Below are 22,358 nucleotides of genomic sequence, written 5' to 3' on the forward strand. Positions count from 1 at the left end.
TTCCTCCGTGAGTCTCGTGGGCTTGCTGTGGATTCAGAAGCATCAATAATCAATAATCATCAATAATCGTCAGCTGGATGCATTTCAGGCTTGTGAGCTGCTGGGGAGGGGCAGCGGGTCGGAGGCTTGCCTCTGACTTCTCCACCGGGACTTTGGTGAGTACGCTCTGCTGGCTATACATGACTCAAGTCTGAGGAAGGAGTTAAGGAGGGGACGGAAGCAGACGAATTTATTTGGTCGGGAGAAACATATGTTCCCCCTGAAGCGTCAAGCCAGACCAGCCTGGTGCTGGAGGCAGTCCCTTAACCCGGAAGGACTCTCATTGGGTCTTCCAGGGAGCCGCTCCGTTATAAATGTAACATTCAGCATCTTATCGGTGCCTCTGTTCAGGGAGAGGTTGGCTTGAGGCATAGGAGACGGACGAAGTCTGGAGGGGCGCCCCCAGAGCAAGGTACGTGCTTTTCTTCTGTTGGCATACCTAAGAGCTGAGCGGGGCTGCAGTGGTGACCCTGGCCAGGGAAGAAGGGTTGTCCGTTCAGGCCTGCGGTCTCGTTGCCTCTGCTGAGCCTTGAGACACTAAGGCATTCGCTTGCATACGTATGATTGTTTTCTACACATAGGTTGCATCATTGAGTATAGAGATGGGATGCCCTAGGCTGTCTCACACGAACAGGTGTTTGTTGAATGAGAGAAATAGAAAAAATGGTTTTATACAGGAAACCAAGGGTAGCAAATACCTTGATCAGGGGAAGGCTCACACAGTAGCCCATATGTCTTTAAAACAGTGGTCTGTCTTGGCTGAACATTGCAATCAGCTGGGTCACTCCCAGACCAGTTACAAGAGTCCCTGGGACAGGTTTTGATGTTCCCCCAGGTGACTTCAGTATGCGTTGGGGCTGGAGATCAATACTTTCAAAGAATGCAGTCAAGGGATTTTCAAGGATTTTCTTCCGTTTTCTATACTGCATGAGGTTTCATTTGAAAAGTAGAGTGGCCTCCACGTCCATCTCACACCTTCCTGAGTGTGGTGTGGGGCTGGGTTTGAGTTGGTTTCCGGTTTGGGTTTCGATTCCACCCCAGCTCCAGAGATGGATGCAGACCAACCTAAGCCAATCAAGATAAGTGATTCTAGCTCAGTGACTAAGGTAGCTCTGGCCTAAGCCCACCAGCTGCAGGAAATAGTTCTGGAATGGCCTAATTGGCTCTGAGTTCAGGACTCTTGTTCATTAGTGAGGGAAGGGAAACCTCTCGGGGAAGGTAAATGGAAGCACCCCACGAATACCAGGATAAAGATGGCCATGTACGTGTCAGGACATGGGACCTGAGCCCTTGCTGATGTCACTGAGGAGCCCGCCCCTACTCAGGCACAGCCAGTTACCTGTGTGTTCCTTTTATTAAGCCCAGTCCACGCTGGAGTTCCTGTTACCTGCCAGGAAGATTCTTATTTCATAAAAAAGGGAGTCTAAAGCTGGGCAAGGGAATCACAAAGACTTCATCCCCTGAGAAGCACTCTGAGCCACTACCCAGCCTGGGGCCATCTCAAGTCCTTAGTCGTTGCCACCAGCATGCATTACGTAACACAAGTCACACTGAGACATAAGGCCTGAGCCAAGGAGAAAGTCTCATTTTGGTGCCAGTATGCCCTGAACCCAAGTGTTCTTTTTAACAAACAGCAAGTCTCAGGCTCACAGCTTTCAGCAATTACAGGTGGCAAAAATTTAGGATGTTTTGTCTATATGTTTTATGGATACCTTCATTAGTGGCAAATCGTGCTGGTGTCCTTTTTTTTGGAACACAGTTTTCCATTTTTAAAAAGGGGAGTTGGAATACACTAGAACATAGAAACATAGTTTCCCATTTTTAAAAAGGGAGTTGGAATACACTAGAACATAGAAACAGAGTTTCCCATTTTTAAAAAGGGGAGTTGGAATACACTAAGTATGTAAGAATTGTTAGGCAGATGTGGCAAAAATGAAGAAGATGGCAGTGAGTATAGTTTGGAATTGCTGTGTCAGGGAAAGCATGTGTTGGTTTAGAGACTGGGGCTCATGTGACTTTGCATTCATAGCAGAGAAAGCCTCCTTATGAAGCCAGTCTTTTGCCAAGATCAAGGCTGCATGGTGTGGTTGGGAATTCCAGTGGCTGTGCTCAGCCTGGGTCCAAGTTGGCAGCTTCCCTTCTGCCAGCGGGGACGTTCGCGTCTCTGAACCTTTGTGTCCTGAAGCATGGAGCTAATACTCCCTTTACAGGACTTTTACTTGGCAGAGTTGGAGGGCTGGGGCAGGACTGTTTTGAGGACTCAAATTATCTTGGAATCTAGTGCCCTACAGCTAGGCCCAGGAACACCCAGTGGTGTTCTAAAAGTACTTGAGTAAATACGTACTCAGATGTGCCCTGAGCTCCAGGCAGTTTTTAAAACAATATCCTCCCACTCCTAGGAAAGGTGTAGTCACTCCTCTGGCCTGGATGTCCCCTCCTAGGAGGATAGGGCTGTTTGAGCCATTCTTGGCTCTTTCTTCCTGGGGAAGCCCATATGGCTCTGCTGGCAGATGCAACCACCAGCAGACCATGCAGCAAACAGTCTCCAAGGCAGGGTCTTTACTTTTAATCCCTAGACCCTCAGATGGCTGCTTCACCAACACAGCTGTCACATTCTGCTCCAATCTAGATAGATGGCAGCCAATATAGCGTTCACAAGCACACTGGGAAAGCCCTTTTATTTCTAGCCTCTTGCTTTATCAATTTCCAAAAAGTCAACAATTTGCTTATTAGGACATCCATTTTGCTTCACGTAGTAGGAAGGCATTAATAAAGGTACAGCAAGATTTTTATTGCAAAAACCAGTTTAGGTTTGAATGGCCATACCTCTAACGGGTGTGGGGGAACGGGTTGGTTTCTATCACAGATGCACATTGTATTCTGAAACACACGTATTTGCAAAAACTCATTTAAATTGAGCAGAAAATCCTGCCCTTTATTCCATTCATAGAGCATCTGTCCTGGAAATGACTATGGACCAACCTTCCCATGTCCTTAATTGGAGTACACGGAAATTGTGACTTAAAAGGATTTTTCAGGACATAACCACTTTCACCTTATATGCTGATTTTTGAACAAAGCCCCCAAGTTGTAGTTCCACTAGATTCCTTAGTAATACTTTCCATCATCCTAACTACGTGGTTCTCAAGCTCCAATGGTATATATATAACCACCTGGCAATAACTTGGGGCCCCTTCTGGAGGGTTTGGTGCAGGCAGCCTGCAGTCAGTGGAGGGGAACCACCCCCTCTATGTGGCAGACTCACTAGACAAAAACAAGTTTAATGTCTCATACCGAAGTCTTTTAGACAGTGTGCTCCCTAAATCTTTGCTGTATCGTTAGTTTTCAGATCTGGCACTCATCCTCTTCAGAAAGTGTGCATTTTTACAAATGGGCAGGCATTCGGACCAAACTTTAGGGCAATAAAAAGGGCAGATCCTCTTCGTTTGGATCTTAAGAGGGGACAAAGGGCTGTTTGACAGACTCTGTAACTGCTTAATGATGGAACCAAAGATGGGACAAAGACAATGCTTTGATGTGCCGAGAAGGGAAACCACAGTGCTAGTCAGTCTGCCTCTGGAACTCCCGACCACTAGAGAATTTCAAGGGCAAAAAAGTTCTCTGGAATTGTTTTTAAGAAAAACCTACAGAATTTTTCAATCTAAAGTTATATTCTCTAATTAGGTGGCAGTTTGCCACAGCTTTTATTTCCAGGTTATTCCAAAAGCAAACAATAGCAACGATATTCTTTGAAAATGGCTTTTATTGAGACACTTTTAGGGCTCTTCAACATTTCCAGTTGGGAATCTTCATTTCCAATTCTCAGGTGGCCATTTCTGAATGCCAATAAGGTCCACTCCCACCTAAGCGAGGCAGCATACTCGTCTGTCTGCTCAAACGTGTAAGCAGGGGAGCCCACTATTCTACCCAGTCTCTCATCAGTGCTCCAGGAGGGCTGTAAGCCCAGGCCCCAGGCCACGTTCCCACCTGTTCACGAGGCAGAGTAATTTCAAAATAAATGTGAGATGGCTTAAATTCAGCTGGTGTTACTATCCTCAAGTAAGAGAAACCTTCTCAATACGTTTTCCTGATTTCGTATTTGGGGACATCCTGTCCTAAATATTAGCTGGTGTCCATAGAATTTGTAACTTAACTGTGTAAAAATCAAAAAGCTCCACACCAGCCCCTAACACCTTAAAGATTCTATTCCTACGCTTTCTCCTGTATTTTGAGTAGCATGACATTTAAAGTGGGGGGGCTGGTCAAATTTCTACTCTCAGGTAACAAAAGCATTATCAAGACGAATCTTTTGGAGTGTCTTAGAAATTATGGAAACCAGCTACTTCAGAACTCTAGGCCAATGTCGAGAGGTGACTGACCAGCCTCTGCTGTCTGCAAGGATCAGCTAATCCCACCATTGTTACAACAGCTGAAAACACTGGCCTAACTTGGCCTCCTCTTAACTTCCCGTTCTTCCTATGAGTTGCTCTTGGGGATCTATGCGTAGTAAAAACATACCAGCTCCTTCCATCTTGAAAGCCCTCCAAATGTGTCATCTCCAAAGCCTTTTTCTTAATAGCAAGATGGTCAAGAGTTATAACGAGAGAGAGTAGTTGCCTGTTTAGTACAATTGTTCCCATTATAAGGTGAAAACTAACATTTACTTCATTCAGAAGAAAGAACACCAAGGCATTAAGATTCTGCTTGCAAATTAATGCCAATTTATGTTTACATCCTTTTATCAAGACATTTACATATATATGCAGGCTCTGCTCCTTAACAAAAGGGGAACTGAAAAACTCAAGGATGTTTATTTTAGCAGTTAAAAGGGAAGACAAAACCGAAGGAATCTGTAACAGGTGCCTCGAGAGAGAAAGCATCCTTTATGCCAATGGCAGATCTTGGTCTCCACAAGGTTCCTCAGTGGCTGTGGTTTCCATCTCTGATGAAAGAGCCATGGCATCAACTGGCACAAGACATAATGGACACATAGGACTGTAATGTGTAATAAAGCAAATATTTACATTAAGCACAATACAGCAATTTATTTAGATGCTTAAAATGAATACAAAGGGAAATAAAGATCACGAAATTATACATACTACAACAGTGTGTCATATATTAGATGGTATAAATGAATACACCAGGTGGTGTTTAACTAAAGATAAAACTAAATATCCAAAACGCAGCACTCATTGGTTGGCTGCCTCAACACAACACACTTCCATACAGATCTAAAAGGTGTCAAAATTAGTAGCTGCAAAGTCAATTCTTGCATGTGATTTTAGCTTAAAAGATTTCAGAAAACAGATCTGAAATACCAGTTTTTGTTTTGTCAGCTGTACTGTCAAGGATATTCAGAACAAGAAAAAATCTATAATACAAGAGAGTCCAGATATATATCTTATGTGGCTGGCCTCTGTTGCAAGATTGTACAAGGTTATGTGCAAAAACTAAATCTGTCCAAAAGTTCATACTAGCGTAATTTCAAGCTTTTGCTAGGTAAACTAGATGTAGCGTTTATTACACAGCAAGGGCAACACTAAAAAAAAATCTATGATGGGTACACAATAACAATATCATAAGCATCACTTGAATAGGTCTAAAAGACTGTACAAATATACATTTCAACTATTCAGAATGAATACATGAAAAAAAATCAATTTTCCCCAAAGTCTACTATACACATTGGATTGGTAGCTCATATGTTGGCCCTACACTACCATGTGAATCGGGTAACACTTCTCAAAGACATCCAACCAAACATTTTACAGAGGGAAAGAAATGTTGAGAAGGCAGATAAAATAAATCACTGCTTTTCCCCGTGTGCATTCGTGAGCCACCAGCTTATTGGTTTTTCACATTTAGTTACTGCATCTGTCACAGCAAGTTCTGAAGCAAGATCAGCCAATCATGTGTCATGGAAATAACCACTGGGGACGCAGTGGCCACATGTCCCTAGAGCCTGATGATCCAGCACTCAGAAGGCAGTACCAGTCAGAATATAGCTTTGCAGTCATACTAAGAGCAGAGCAGAGTTCCAGGCTGCATTTTGTCACCGATGCCAGAGAATCTGGCACTCATGCCTGTTGGCTGCTCAGTTTAACTCCGGTTAAGCTGCCATGCATTGGCTCAGCTACTCCATCAGTCATATTGTCAAACTGCTCCCCATCCTCACTGTCAATTGTGCTATTCTGCCACTCAATCTGTGGGTTAGATAAGCGCTCATCATTTTCAGATGCATTCTTCCACTGAGACTGGTCCTTGGACCAAAACCCTTCAACTTTTCCATAGGAACTATTCTTCCATTTCAACTGCTCTCTGTCACCTTGCATGGTAGCCTTTTTTTTGGCAGCTGGCTTACTGCTCCTTGCATCTTCACTCTGGGAAGACTCATCAGACCAGGTTCCTGGTTTCATTTCACATGTGTTGTCCTCAAAGTCTGACATTTGTTGGGAACCAGGGCCACTCTCAGATGGAGAAGCACCATCTTTCCACTCAACAACATCATCTTGGTCAACCTCACTATCGGAAGCATCAGGCATCAGTTTGGTTGGTTCCTCAGTCAAATGAAGAGTTTCGTATTTTGAACCATCCTCTTCTTTTTGGTCTAGCTTCTCAGGTTCTAAAGCATCCTCAGAAATTACCTTCGGTATGTGCTCCTCTGGATTATCATTAGGGATTTTAGGCTCAACTTCAAAAACAGGCTCAAAAGGGCTACCACTTCCATTGGATTCTTCTTCCAAATTTTCAAAACTGTCTGAGGAACTGTCATCCTCCTTCCCAAGGTTGAGCTTTTTGTCAGCAGTTTTACTAGCATTGACTCTGGAATCTTTCTCGTCATGATTTTCAAATAGCCATTCAGCATCAAAATCCATCTCATGCTTAACTTTGTTTAATTCTTTCATGTTGAAGCCCAGTAGCACACCAGGCTTGTACTTCTCACAGTCTCTGACACACTTCTTCCTCTTGTTACTAAAATGGGAAGCAATATCACTCTTCCACAACCATAAACTGGCTGCCAGCTTCTCAATTTCTCTCCTGGTGGGATAGGGCTGTTTGTTGAAATACTTTGTTAGGAAGCTTTTCCTGGCTTCATAGGAATCATCTTCATGACCCTTGGGGTCTAAAGCTAAAACAACAGGCTCCTCAGGCTTCTCTTCAAAGAAGCTGGGTGAATCGCTATCATCATCTAACTTCCGCTTTTTCAGCAAAGGGAACTCCACTTGCTCGTAAGTGCGCTTCACAGGTGCCAGTCCCGGTGACTGATTAAGCCGAGAGGGAGCATTTGTCTTATCCTGGCCGTTCTGAGTCTTTCCAACGCCCCTGCAGTGAACGAGGTGCAGAGTAATAGTCGAGGCGGTCATGTTGCTGGTATACACACCAAGGCAATGGATACATTTGTAAGTGAGCTTTTTCTCCACTGGATGAACCGTCTGAATAACCTGGTGCCTCTCTCTTAAGTGATGTGCAAGTGCATCAGATATGGGTCCTTTCAGGATTGAAAAACAAAGAGGGCAAAGGGTTTTCCCGACATCTTTTTTATAGGGCACTGCAGCTTGAGGTGAACTTTTAACAGGGATATCTGCTTTTTCCTGAACTTTTGGCTGTGGCTTTGGAGGGACCGGAGGGTTATTTTGGGCATGGTAAGCGACAGATTCGGCTGGGGCATCCCTCAGGTTGTACGTGGTTACAAGGAGATGGATGTTAGTGTGACTACCCTGCTGCAATGTCAAATCAAAACTCAAAGTAGAATCTGTTTTAGGTCCCATCTCTTCATCAATGTGAACCATCCTCATGTGTGCTGCCATCTTTTCCACATCGTTGAAAGTTGAACGGCAATACGGACAAGACAGACCATGAATTAACATATGGTTGAGCAGAGTATCTGTGGGCAAATAGCGATTACAGTAGAGGCATTTGCTAGTAAAATTATGTATTTTCATAATGTAGTTGGCTACTGCTGGAACTTTTTCAGCTTTATGTTCTTTTTCGAAGTGCACACTATAGACATTTTCAGGAAAAAGCTCATTACAGATCGTGCATATTTTCCACTTCTGAGTTGAGGAAGTATTAGCTGGGGGAGGGCCCGTGGCAGCTGCAGGAGGTTTGGAACTGGACTGACCTAATACTCTGGATGCCTGTGACTGCGAGAGGGAAGGAGACTTTAACTGGCCTGACGGGAGAGAGGAGGCATTGGCGGACTGCAGGGAGTATCTTGCTGGTGCCTGGGACCTCTGCTCTGACCCCAGCCCATAAGATCTTCCATTTCCACTGGGAAGTAACTGCTTCACAGACTGAGACTGCTGAGGGATGGAAACTGGTGGGCTGCCACCTAGACCCAGTCTCATTGACTGGCCAACGCCATAGCCCTGGCCTACAGATTTGACGCCATAGTTGTTCTGCTGCAGGTGAACACTGGACATCATGTTGACGCCTGTCGAATTTAAGTTAGGCTTTGGTATTGAGAGTCGATTCACCATCTGCTGTGACGGCAAAGACCGGACGTTTCCAGAAGCAAGGGAACCAATTCTCGACTGGAGTCCCATGCCCTTCTTCTCTTGAGGTTTAGGAGCAATTAGCATCAAAGGTTTGGTTCGGGGAACTACCACATTTGTGTGCCCGATCATGGCAGTGACCTGATAGCCTATGCGTTCGTGGTCTTCGATGACATGTTGTACCAAAGCTTCGTAGGACTTTGGCATAAAAAGGCATCGCTTGCAGTGAATACTACCTTCTTCCCGGGCATTTGAGCCTAAGGGGACAGCACCATTGAGTGATTTTTCACCTGCCTTTGCTATGTAGGGTGCTGCCACATGCTGAAAATGTTCCCTGTAAATGTGCTTCCTAACTATTTCGTAGACAGGATCTCGGTAAGTGCACTTCTTACAGTAATAAACAGCTTGCTCTATGTTGTCAGCCTGCTTAGGTTTAAGGCCATCATTCTTGCTTTTATCTTTGAAAGTGCTGAGGCTGCTACTTGGTGCGCTGGCGTTTGGAGCATGAAATATTTTAATGTGTGTTTCCAAAGTCTTTTTGTCTGCATTGAAGGTACAGTAGGGACAATTAAGGAGAATCCTATTTTCAAAGTCTTCACTATGGACATTCCGGAAATGACTTTTGTAGGCAGAGAAGAATTTTGAAGAAAATGGACAAGCGCTGCAGCAAAAAGGTTTTGTCCGATAGTCCTAAAGAAAAGACAAAAACTGGAATCAGAATGCCACTTCAGATAGGCAATAACAGGTTCTAGGTTTTTGTCCAGTCTCTATTTTTAATAGACACATTATTTTTAGAACTGAAACTTTAACACCTTGATTTTTTCTTTTGCGAAATACATTTATGAAATATAAACTCAATTGAAAAAGCTGTTCTAAACTAAATACTTCTGAGTTCCACAGTATAAATAAAAAACTCAGTAAGTTCTTCTCAATGTTTATAAAAGACCAGAGTGACATTTGCTGACTGGCTTTAGACAAACCAAAGATAAATGGTTTCAAGACAAACATTCTACAGTTAGAAATGACAAGAATAAACTATATGTAAATACTTTCACCCAGTGAATTAGTAAGGCTTCTTCAGATTTACTATATAGCAAAATTTAGGGCCCAGTATGCTGCAGTTCAATTAGGCAACCAAATATAAAGATACACCTTTTATCCTTCCCATCATGGAAAAATTTTCATAGAAAAAAGATCTTCAAAAATCTCAAACATATTTTTCCTCTGATTGAAGTCCAGTGTAGTATTCAGAGTTCATTGCTGATCAAAAAACTACTGATTTGAAAAGCAGGCTTTCTTCTACAAGCCATGCTGTTCCTTCTCAAACAAGAGCAGCTACAAAAGCAGTAATGAAGTAATGCTTTGATTCAAATTAAGAAGTTAAATAAAAAATGTCGTACAGACTGTGAAGAGTGCATGGTGTTAAAAAACCTTTAAAACACTGCAAAATATCCTGGTATCAAGAGCGACATCCAGAATCATGCTCATCCCTATTTGTGTAGTTGGTCCTTTGATAAAGACAGGTGAAACACAAGGTTGGCCAGAGATGACCATTTTTCTCTAGAAACCTACTTTGTTTTAGATACTGGTTTGAATAAAAATGAAATACTCTGCTTAAAGCTCAACCCTTCTTTAGCGTTAGAATAGAGACTGTGGGATTCATAAAATTGAATAATGTGTCCCACTAGTAAGCTTTTGTATTCTAAGACTGTTGGTGATACCTTTTCCTGGGGTATAGATAACCATTTCTGAGGTAGAGTTTAAAAAGTACTAATTCCCTGCCAAGTATGTTCTGATAGATGAACAGATCAATAATCCAGAATTATAATCACTACTGCAAAGGTAACAGTAAAGTTTGAACTGACAATCACTTCTCCCTGTGGAAAAGGAAATGCCACCTACTAACTATCTGTCACATCTTCACCGAACGATACCTGTTCGCACTGCTGATACTTCAGACTATCTAATATTATTTTTAATTGTAATTTGTAAAAATTTAAGTTACACTTCTGTCACTGCTATCCTGAAGAGCTACCAACTCCCTCCCCTGTGTGCTGGCTTAGGTCCACCACGGGGGCTGGGTGACATCAACATAGTGGAACAAGAAAACGTTAACGAGAGAAAAAACGTGGTCTTCCTCTCTCTAGAAAAAACAAAGATTGCAATGTACACACAGAAAAATGTATAACCTAGATGAACAGAATGCTGGAGGGAACATTTTAGGAACAGATGAGCCAAAGTACTTTTTTGGGGGGCAGAGGGCACGCTGTTATACAATGGGCTTCAGAACTTCTAAGTAACAATTTCTAATTTTTACACTTGAAGTTTTAGTCCTATGACAAAAGACACAAAATTCTTCCTAGTTTTCCCTACCACTTAAGAAAATATGAAATACAATCATGTGTTGCTTAATAAGAGGGATACATTCGGAGAAATGCGTTCTTACGTGATTTCACTGTTGTGCTAACATAAGAATGCATTTACACAAACCTAGATGGTCTAGCCTACTACACACCTAGGCTACATGGCATATAATCCTGTTGCTCCTAGGCTACAAGCCTGTACATCATGTTATTATACTGAATACTATAGGCAACTGTCACACAATGGTTAGGTATTATGTATCTAAACACAGACTAGGTATAATAAAAATAAAGTATAAGAGATAAATGGTACACCTGTATAGAACACTTACCGTGAATGGAGCTTGCAGGACTGGAAGCTGCTCTGGGTGAATCAGTGAATGAATGTGAAGGCCTAGGACATTATACTACTGTATAACCTATAAAACACTGTACACTTAGGCTTCACTAAATTTATTAAAATTTTTTCTATAATAAAGTAACCTTAGCTTACTGTAAGTTTTAAAAAACTTTGACTCTAGTAACACTTAGCTTAAAACAAATACATTGTATAGCTGTATAAAAGTTTTTTCTTTATATCCTTATAAGTTTTCCATTTAACTTTTTAAAAAACTTTTTAAACTTCTGTTAATGAAGACATCTATCAGCTAAGGCCTACACAGGGTCAGATCATCAGTATCACTGTCTTTCATCTCTATCTACATTTTGTCCCACTGGTAGGTCTTCAGGGGCAATACGAGGCATGGAGCCATCATTCCCTACAATAACAATGTGTTCTCCTGAATACCTCCTGAAGGACTTGCCTGAGGCTCTTCTTGAGGAAGTATCTGTCCTTCCAGAAATATATCCATGATGATTTGCTTCTTCCTTTCATCATAGATTTGCTTCTAAGCAGATAATGCGCCACCCCTCCCTTTCTACTAATGAAAACTTTTCCTTGTTCAGGTCTGTGTTTTCAAACTTTTTAAGGAGCTTATTGAGGTTTGTAAAAGCTTCTGCCAGCCCTTTGCTGTGAATTTGCTTGGGGGTTTCTTTTTCTTCTGCAGTTTCCTTGTCTCTTGCATTTTCTTTGGCTAAGTGTTCCTGTTCCAATTTTAACAATTCATTAGTCAATTCCTCAGGAACCACCTCTAGGAGCTCCTCAATGTCATCCTCATCCACACTCAGGTTAAAGTTATTTGCCATCTCAGCCACAGGTGTGTTGATTTTTGCCCTTCCCCATCCTTGGCAAATCCTCTTAAGTCTCGGACAAACCTCCTGAGTGTCTTCTTGATGTCTTTCATACATTCCTTGGTGTTATCACCTCAAGCCCAAGCAAGGTGCTTATGCAGTGACAGATACTGCATATCTTCCAGAATTGCATTCAGTGTCTTCCTCAGCTGCAGCAATAGCCTGGGAAAAGGTCCTCAGGCAGTAGGCTTTTAAAAACTGTTTGATTCATTGGCTGGATCCAAGAGGTGGTATTTGGAGGAAGCAGCATTACTTAATATTAGGATGAAAATCACCAATAAAAGGAGGATGTCTGGGAGCATTATCAACAACAAGCAAAATCTTGAAAGGTATGTTATTCCCCAAACAGTATTCCATTTCACTGGTGGAGCAACTCAGGGAGGGCATCCTGGAAGAGGAGCAGGGTCATCCACGACTTCTTATTGCTCCTGTAGTACACTGCCAATGTGTTTGATATGCTCGAAGACCCCGAGGTTCCCACTGTGCAAGATTACAAAAGGGTTTCAATTTATAGCCTGCAACACTGCCCCCAAGTGAGACTGTTATCCTGTCCTTGAAAGCCTTGAAACCTGGCACTGACTCGGTCTCTTTATGGATGAAAGTCCTTTCAGACATCCCTTTCCAGAATCGGGAAGTTTCATCCATAGAGAGTATTTGCTCTGGCAAGTAATTTTCCTCTATAATCAGCTTATCTAGAGTTTCCAAAAATTCTTTAGCTGCCTTGACATCATTCTTGAATCCTTTAAACCACCCAGAGCTAGCAGTAAATTCAACACTGTCGTTGGGTCTAGCCTTTTCTTTCAACATCACAAACATTTTGCTTTGGCAGTGATCATCATGGTGCTGAGCTATATGCTTCTATGTCTGGTCTTCAGTCCAGGTCATTAGAAGTGTCTCCAGTTTGATATAGACCCTTTAAAACTCTGTTGGTCTCATTGCCTTCAATGAAGTTGATCCTTTAACAGCTTCCATCACTTTGTTCTTATTCTTTAAGATCGTAGCTATGGTGGAATGGGACATGTCTGACTGACTGCTAAGCAATAATAACCGTCACTGATTTTCCACCTTTGTAGTCCTAACACTCTCAATTTCGTTTCCAGGTCAATCACTCGATATGACCTCTTATGGTCAACATTAGCTGTGGATTTTGTACACTTAGGGGCCATGATAAACAAAACATGAGATTAAACCAAGCACAAGAGAAAATGATGCAATCAAGAGACATGGCAGAGGTATGAAACTGCTCCTGACATGGCATACTCTTTTACAGCAAACTTTTTTATGTAAGTAGAAAGAGTACATTCTCAAATAATGATAAAAGTAAAACAGTAAACATATAAAACAGTAAAGTACTCATTATTATCAAAATTACACTGCAATTATATATGCTATACTTTTATAAGACTGGCAGCATATTTGTTTACACTAGCATCACCACAAATGATAGCACATGTTATATTACTCTTATGACAGCTTCAACATCACTAGGTAATAAAAAATTTTCAGCTCCATTATAATCTCATGAGACCACTATTGTACATTTGGTCCATTGTTGACAAAACAGTAATGTGGCACATGACTGTAATCAGTTTTGACAATTTCCACGTTAGGTTGTTGACTACAAACAATCTACCACTATGAAAGGCCTAGAGCTGAAAAGGGAGTATACCAAGGATGCTACCATTTGGGGAAGTCTCCTGTGCCACTTACCTGGTTTTTTGTAAGTGAAGGGTCCCACAGTCCTACATCCTCCCATGTAGTGTTTTTCAAATAAAAGTCATTAGGTTCAAACTGTTTAAAATCCTAGAAAACAGTGAAAAAAGTTTACAAAAACATAGTGGTATCAACTCTAGCCCAACCTTACACCTATAACCTATATTTTAATTAGGGCTGGAGTGATGCGCTGGAAAGCCAATCCCACCAAAAACAACTAGGAGCCGTAATGCTCTTAGGAAATACAAAAAAGGTATATAGAAGTTGTACTGGATGTTTTATATCAACCAAACATTCTCCTAATGTTCAGCCAGGTTTCCAAGGAAAACGCTGAAAGTTCTAATTAAATAAAAAATGTAGACACATATGAATACCAAAGTACCCAACACCAAAGTCATTAGAGTGTTGTAATTCATCAGTTGTAGTATTAGAATGGAGTGTAATGCTCACTTCCAGCATAGCAGATGTGATATTTCAGTTGTGTAATAATTAAATTGGGAGTGGGGTAGGGGAATTCGACTGGGAAGAAAACTCAGGATTTCTGAACCCAAAAAAGAATAAAGGTATTCAAAAAAAATTAAACAGTATTATGTTCAATTTATACTCTTATGTAAAAATTCAATGGAGTGCTTCCCCCCAGGCTAAGAAAATAAAGTCTTAGGGGCGTATTCCTTGTTCCCAAAAGGTACACTGTTTAGTGTGAAAAAAATCAAATACATGTACATTCCAGAATATGTAACAAATGGGAGGAACAAATCAAATGCAGGAAAGAGAAGTTATCTTTTCATTTACATTACTTATTGTGAAGAATACTCCGAGTGCAATGTAAATGGACTGTTTCACTAGGCAGATCTACATGAACCTGAGCGGCTGGAGAGGGAGTGGAGTGAGTGGGGACAACTGAGAAGCCCACTTTTGAGAAGCCTCAGTCTATATGACAAACCCCTACTATTATCAATGGTAATAAGGAAAAGAAAACCTGCTGCAGGAAATTGTTTACTTTCAATTCCATCCAAACATTTACTGAGTGCCTGTTATGTACCCAGCACTATGCTAGGTGCTAGGAATACACGGATGGACAAGGTAGTTACAGTCCCTTACCAGCTGGAACGTAAAGGCTAGTGGGGAAAACAGCTTTAAACATTTCTTTTCAATCAGAGGCTTTGACCAACTAACCATAAGACCTAGAGCAGTGAGATCTGGAAAATGAGACCAATGCACTGGCTACCCCACAGGGTTATTAGAAAGCTCATAGAATAAAGTCTAGGAAAACAGTTTGTGAAGTCCAAACTGTTATACAATGGGAAGATAATCATCTATGATGGGTCAAAGGGGCCAACAAATGCTCAAATCCTAAGGAAGAGACAACAAGCACCCAAACCACCATGCTTCAACAATGAGAAGGTCAGCCAGAACATTCAGGTATATCAGAACGAGAAAAGGCTCTGGAGTCCCACAGACAGACCCTGCCACATGCTTAGCTGTGAGGTGGACCTATTTCCTTACTGTTTCTTCATCTGTAAATTGGAGATAAGAATTCCTATACCCCCTACCCCCAGTTGCTTTAAGGATTTGAATTTAGACACAATTTTAAAGCACCTAGTAAAATGTCTGACGTGTGTATGTCCTCAACGGTAACTGCTTTGCTTCAGAATGCCAAGATGAAAAAGCCCATTTTAGGGATAAGGGAACAAGTTAGGCTAATTGAGAAAGCTCTGGAGAAGCTAACGCTATGGTCAAAATTCAGAATCACACCTAAGAATTAACCATCCTGGCCGCTGACACAAAGTAATCGATCAGAAGCTGAGTCATGTTAAAATTAAAAAATGACATGCTACTTACTTCTATGTGTTCTTTACAGTATTCCAACCCAATGTCACTAAGTATTTTTTTCACAGTTTTCCGGGCTTTTCTTAAACTGCCAAGATTGTTGACAGGAAGTTGGAACATAGTTTCTATTGGAAAAAAAAATTTAAGTCAAGTCAAAACATGTACAACTTGTAATATTTACTAATTCCACTGATGGTAGGATCAAAAACCCTGGCCCAGTCTGACAAAAAAGGTGAATAGATATCTTTATTAGGTATGTTCTGAATACTTAAAGCAAGCAGGCAAAAATAAGTGCTCTCTGATCTTCTCTATTTTTAACAGGACATTTTATGTTATAGATTGGCAATGAGTCTAATCTGGTACAATTCTGATTAAACATTTGGTGATGAACTTTTAAAGTTGAGAATTAGGTTTAATAATACCAACGGATTATTTTAAAATCAAGTGTGAGTGTTTTTCTCCTTGTGATGTTGAACCTCTGAAAATAGAAAATGCTCACCACTTCAGCATCATTACCACATAATTCTGAGTGCCAGGGAAAAGCAGCTTTTGATGTGTGGGAACTATCCTGCACACTGCTATGGTATTCTTAAAGAAACAATCTTTAAAAGTTTCTGTATACTACTCAAGCTAAAGACACTAAATGGTTGTGTAACTTGCCCTTCAGTCAAGCACCATACCTGGACAAAGGCACTCACTTATGGTCACAGAATAAATGCTGAGATGGGGAAAACTGGGCTCTCAGCACCACAGCAAATAATGCTATTAAAAACACTGTTATAATTTTAGGGGATATTCTTGAAAAGAGTGTATGTGTGTGAGAGAATTGAAAAATTATTTAAATGACTTAATATATCGAAGAAATTTAGATCCACTTTCCTAAGTCCCTTAAAAACAAAGGTTGAGAAAATAAAACTGGCAAAACTTGGGTGGTTGAGACTTTGTATGGCTTCCAATGAGACTATACCTGTTTCTTATAAAACAGAGCAACAATTTATCAATCTAAATATTGCAAGATACAAAGCAGTTCTAAAAACTAAAAATGAAGGCAAAAACAAAAGCTAAAGCATCAGGAGTTGAAATTTAATACATGTAAATCTGCTTTTCTAATAAATAAGGGTTGTTTATAATACCACTCTATAATACCACTACCATTTATAAATCACAAAGTCAACTAATTCAAATGTAATATCACATTACCTCATTATTCTAATCCAAAAATTAATATTAACTGTGAAAAAAATGGAAAGAAAAAAGGGTGAAGCCGACCAAACAATAACTCCTAGAAATTATGAATCTGGATGTTACCAGAACGTAGAAGTCTCAAAATATTCTATATGAAAAACTAAAGTGTAATTGAGGCCGAAAGAGAAATGAATGTTACTGAGAAACACTTCGGCCTTCTCGTCTTCGTGATGGAACTCCTACTAGCTATGAAACATGACTGTGGTGTCCTCTGTACTCTCCGCCATCCAATAATCTGTTTAATATTTAGCTAACAGCAGATTTAGAAGTGACTTCTGATATAAATTCATGTGTGTTCAAAGTCAAATCTATTATTCCTTATGGAAATTTGATTGCTAAATTGTTTTAAATCACCAAAAAGATTTAAAACTTAAAACCAGAAAATTTTCTATCAGTTACTTAATAAAACATTTCCACAAACCAGGTCATCAAATGAAGAGCCCGAACATCAAAATGGATGAGAAGAGACTGTTTCTCTATTCACTTCATAAACTCCCTGTGGGCCAAAATCCGGCAGTTCCTTTGGAACTTCCCAAGTTAATCCTGCTTCACTTCAGAGCAGAGAGGTGCCCAGAAGGCAGCCATTACTGGTTTCCTCTGCCTCCTCAATAAGTAACTCAAAATTTCAGGAAAACAAATATATAAAGATCAGGAAATGTTGCTATCACTGAAGCTACCAGCCTATACAGAAAACATTCAAGGGAATCAAACTGCAGCTCAGGATAAAGGAAAACCCATTCTCCTATGGAAAATACCAGGCATTCTACGTGCATACCCACAGCTAATAAAGGCATCTGAAGACCTCCAAATGAAAGACCTCACTGCATGACAGGTATCTAATTTATCCACCTGCAGTTCTTAAGAAGTGAGTATGCTCAAAAGGGAGCTTCGTTACAAAAAAAGATTATAATTTATAAAAAGTGACATTTCTGCCATAGAGTAAATCTCTAGTTTACTTATTACTGAATAGACAGTCTCATAAATAAAAGTGACACTGCCTATTTGGAAAATGCTGTACAAAAAATGGTTCTTTGTTCCATGACTAGCAACTAGGAGGAATCCAAGATAAAGTTTACACTGAAAGATGCAGAATATTCTGAGTTAAGATTATAATAGTCTTCATGACATTTCTAATATGTCCCCTTCCCCAGACAGAGGTGCCCTCCATGTGATTGCTTATGGAGGCCATTTCTAAAATTTTGTTCATCTATAGCTGGAATAACACATTCATACGTGTTAGAATCCTCAAATGCATTTAAGATTTTTTTTTTTTTTTTTTTGCTTTAAATACTTTTCTTAGTATACGAGACAGGCACACAGTACCGGAATTTAAGCAAAGAAGGCTCCCTCATACTCCTAGCCTCCAGCCATGTAGCTCCCCTTCTCAGAAGGTGCCAGTTACCATTTCTTGTGTATTATTTCCTGAGCTTTTCTCTGTCCGTTAACAAGCCAAAGGTTCCTTAAAGCCTCCAACAAACTCTATCACAGTTAATGTTAGAATTATTATGGATGATAAGAAAAAGAACTCAAAGGCCCTAAGTATTTTTTTCAGCCTACTGCTTGTGGTTAAGAAACAACTTCAAATCAACAGCTGGCTCCAAGTTTCATTAATGTTTTCTATTTAATTCTTATTTAAATACTTTTAAGAATTACCCCTGCTCCTCCTCATCCCTCAACAGCCCTTTAAATTAGAAATCTGGACAAGGTGCCCGTACCTTAAGTGACTGAAGGGTAGGAAAAAGAGCAAACAGGAAATTGACTGCCTGAGATTAAGGACAGTTTCCTCACTTTTGAATAGAAAGAGAGGACAAAATATTTACAATCATTAATCTTAGGAAGGATAGGTTACAATAATGTCAAAAACTGTATAGAGATGGGCTTTGAAAGGAACAGAGGAATGGGCTTACTTTCCCTCCAGATTTGTTCCCAAGTGGCTAATCCTTTCTCTTGACCTTGGCTATCAGGATGGCCATTTTCACAAGGTCAGTACCATTACCCCAATACCAAGGAAGCACTCTTCCTTCAGCCAAACCATAAACCTCTTAACTCATGGCATAAAAATGGGAAAATATCCAATTTAATAGAACAGTACCATTTTCCTCTGTTCATTAATCACTTTCAGAGCATCAACACTTTGCCAGTCAATATACTAGGAATAGAGAGATGAACAGGACACAGTTCTTCCCCTTCAACAGTCCATCAATTCTAGGGGACAAGATCTAGAGCACACAGTAGGCACTAGATCGCTGAAGTAAAGAAGATACCTGTGTTGTTTTTTTGTTTTCTTTTTTTGGTCTGCTCAACTTCCTCCTGGAACCATTCCTGCCACTACTGATGTGCAGTCAGCTAGGAGGCCCTTCATCCATTATAGCAGACTGTACATGACTCAGGTCAACCAATTAAGAGTATTTTATCTTTGTAGACACTGATTAGTACAGAGTTGGACATGCGCCTCAACCAGGGCTGACAGTGATGCTGACAAGCAGTCAGGATCTGCCAGCACATGGAGAAAGCAGAGGAAGGGAAAAAGTCCTGCTGACACTGCTTAAGGTCCTCAATCCATCTGTGCCTGAAAGACAGCTCTCCTACCTCCGACTTTTCAGAAACAAGAGCAAACACATGATCATTTTTGTTTAAACTTTGGTTCATGTCACCTGTAACCAAAAGTCTTGGTAGACCTAAGAGGAAGTGCCTAAGAGGGGAGATGGGTAATTTTATGCAAAATAATTGTGAACTGGGTCTAGTAGGAAGAAGAGGAATTTGCCAGGAAGATGTAGTTATTTTGAAAGATGCTTTGGCCCCTGGTTTCATTAATCAAAAACAAAACACCATGGAAAGAGTCAAACACTTTCTAAATTCTAAAAGAATTTGGGAAAGCTCAGTGACCCATTAATAACAGAATTTCCAAATGCTTAACAACTGAAGTTAAGTAGCTTTCAGTAAGCATAACATCTGGTGAACTAGACTTAAATCATTAATTTTTCAGAATGATTTAAATTCACTGTTGAATGATTCAGCCACACTTCTTTTTTCCTAGCAATCTTTGCAAATTATACCCACACCTACTGATTGGGGCCAAAACATTAAAGTTTTACTAATCCTGGGCCAAACTACTACTCACATGCTTTCTTAAGAAAGCAAGAGTCAGATGACTGAAATAAAAATCTAAGATCTGTAGCCCTAGGCTACAGATGAACTTAATCTATGTATTACATATAAAAGATTGATCAGATCCGTGCACCTCTTTCCCCTCCAAAAATACTCTTTTACTCCAAATACCAAGGAGTAACATAAAGGAGAGAACCTGTCTCACGAGGAGACATATGTATGCCGAATCTGCACAGGGGAAGGATGACAACATCAATGACTGTGGACTTCACTGAAGCAGAAAGGTCATTAACTGGAAAATAGTTAAATCACTTATGAAAAAACAGCTCTGCTAAAAAGCTTGGATCTAGTCAGGTGTACTCAGGATCCTCTGGGTTAGGAAGATGGAGAGAAACTCAACAGATGACAGTACTGGTTTTAGCAGGCTCAACGCAAGGTCTGTAGGGCCCGACACACCAAGAGTCAACGGGGCTTGTCTGTATGTGGTAGTCTCTCTGCAAAACCACGGGATCAAAGATGGCAACATTTAGTCCCTGTTTTTAGAGGTAGAAAAAAAGCAGAAAAGCATTTACAACTGTGCCATCAGAGAATAAAACAAAACAACCATAAAACCCAAACTTAAACCTTTGACCAGGCACAGGTAATTAAGCCAAGAGGAAAAGAAAAAAGCAAGCCTCCAAATCAAACTTCTCCAGATTCTATTACTGTAAGTGTGGCTCTAGCATGGCATTTTCCAGTACACATTTCTTCATACTTTTACGTGCATCGTTATGCGGTGTTTCCCAACTTCCTAATAAAAACATGTTAATTTAACATGCCACACGATAAATAAGTAAATATGATCATGTGTCCTAGTTTCTACCATCCACTGGTATAACTCTGCTGCTTTCCAGTATTTGGGAACTGAAATCTGAACATATCCCAGAGTGACAACAAACATATCAGTTATATTCGCAAACGCAAATCTACAGTTTTCATAAGAAAAACATTTCTAACACTGCATTGAGAGCTAGACAAGGGTGGTTACACTTCTTCCTGGTAACAGCTAAACATAAGCTGCTTAGTCTAAACCAGTGGGTTTCAACCCCGTCCCCTAAAGAGGTAACCCTTGTTTCTGAAGAAATCTTAGCTGATATAAAAAAGATAAAAAGTGGAAGGGCTCAGGTTGAAACGGACAGTGTAAGTAGAAAAAGTTCTCTGTCCCCAAATATCTCCTTGAAATAGTTACTTGTCTAAACTAAGCTTATAATGCAAACTAATGGTGACGTGGCAGTCTACTGAAACATAAAATCGACCTAGTGGGCAATCAACCAGAGCAGAAGTTTGATGAATATGGCAGAATTCCAACAGTTTAGTGAAAATCTCCCCTAAATAAAATTAGTCTGATCAGAATATGGTTATACGAAGCCTACAGTAAGCCTAAAGATTAGAACACTGTTTATACTTTGATGTTGTCTTTTAAACATTTCTACATTAAAACTGTCAAGATAAATACAGTCTCTCTAGGGATATCTTTAACTTGGAGGGGGAAAAACAACAAAGGCTAGAAATGATGCCATTACTAGTGAAGAAAATGGCTGCTGTATTTCCTAAGTTAAATAAAATTAGGAAGACATTAAAGCTACTATAACAAACGATTTCAGTTTTGGTAACATCACTGACCCAAATTAATATTTAAGAAGTTCAGATCCTTGATGCTTAAAACAAAGTACAGTTAGTTGATCCTTGAATAATGCAAGGGGTGGGGCACTGACCCGTTGTGCAGTTGAAAACTCAAGTATAACTTCTGACTCCCCCAAAACTTTACTAATGCCTTACTGTTTGTTGACTGAAAGCCTTACTGATAGATTAATAGTTGATTAACACATATTTTGTATGTTATATGTATTATATACTGTATCCTTACAATAAAGCTAGAAAAAATATTAAGAAAATTGTAAGGAAAACATTTACAGTATTATACATATTTATTAAAAAAAAAAAAAAATCTGCGTGTAAGTTGACCTGTGCAGTTCAAACCTGTGTTGTTCATGGATCAACTATACTTCAATTAATGCCTATGAAAGTATTTACATAAAAAATTTTTTTATAACCCACACTAGGGTTTAAGAGTCAGATATTTGAAGTTTCTTTAAACCACTGATCTAACTAAAAATGTTAAGTTATGCTATTTTTTAAAAAGCTAGGCATTTTAAGAAGATTCTGATGGAAGAGATTCACTGTTACCCATGATGGTACTGTAAAAAAACAAACAAACAAAAAACAGATTTTGTGATATCTCTTTGGAAATATTTAGGACCCATTAAGATAAAAACTAGTAAGGAAAACATCA

General features: G+C 40.0%; 1 protein-coding gene across 4 annotated transcripts in view; it reads right to left on the reverse strand.

Moving 5' to 3' along the window:
- Window positions 1-3,784: 3,784 nt before the first annotated feature.
- The window catches only part of ADNP (activity dependent neuroprotector homeobox), a 29,973-nt gene continuing 11,399 nt past the window's right edge, over window positions 3,785-22,358 (reverse strand). For all 4 annotated transcript variants that reach the window (XM_006921913.3, XM_006921915.3, XM_006921916.3 and 1 more), the window contains 3 exons: window positions 15,686-15,798; window positions 13,841-13,933; window positions 3,785-9,227 (listed from right to left, as the gene is read on the reverse strand). In XM_006921913.3, coding sequence (XP_006921975.1) covers window positions 6,120-9,227; window positions 13,841-13,933; window positions 15,686-15,793 — 3,309 coding nt within the window. In that variant the 5' untranslated portion in view covers window positions 15,794-15,798 and the 3' untranslated portion in view covers window positions 3,785-6,119. The remainder of the gene's footprint in view (window positions 9,228-13,840; window positions 13,934-15,685; window positions 15,799-22,358) is intronic.

This window comes from Pteropus alecto, unplaced genomic scaffold, assembly GCF_000325575.1.
Source record: "Pteropus alecto unplaced genomic scaffold, ASM32557v1 scaffold45, whole genome shotgun sequence".
NCBI classification, from domain to species: domain Eukaryota; kingdom Metazoa; phylum Chordata; class Mammalia; order Chiroptera; family Pteropodidae; genus Pteropus; species Pteropus alecto.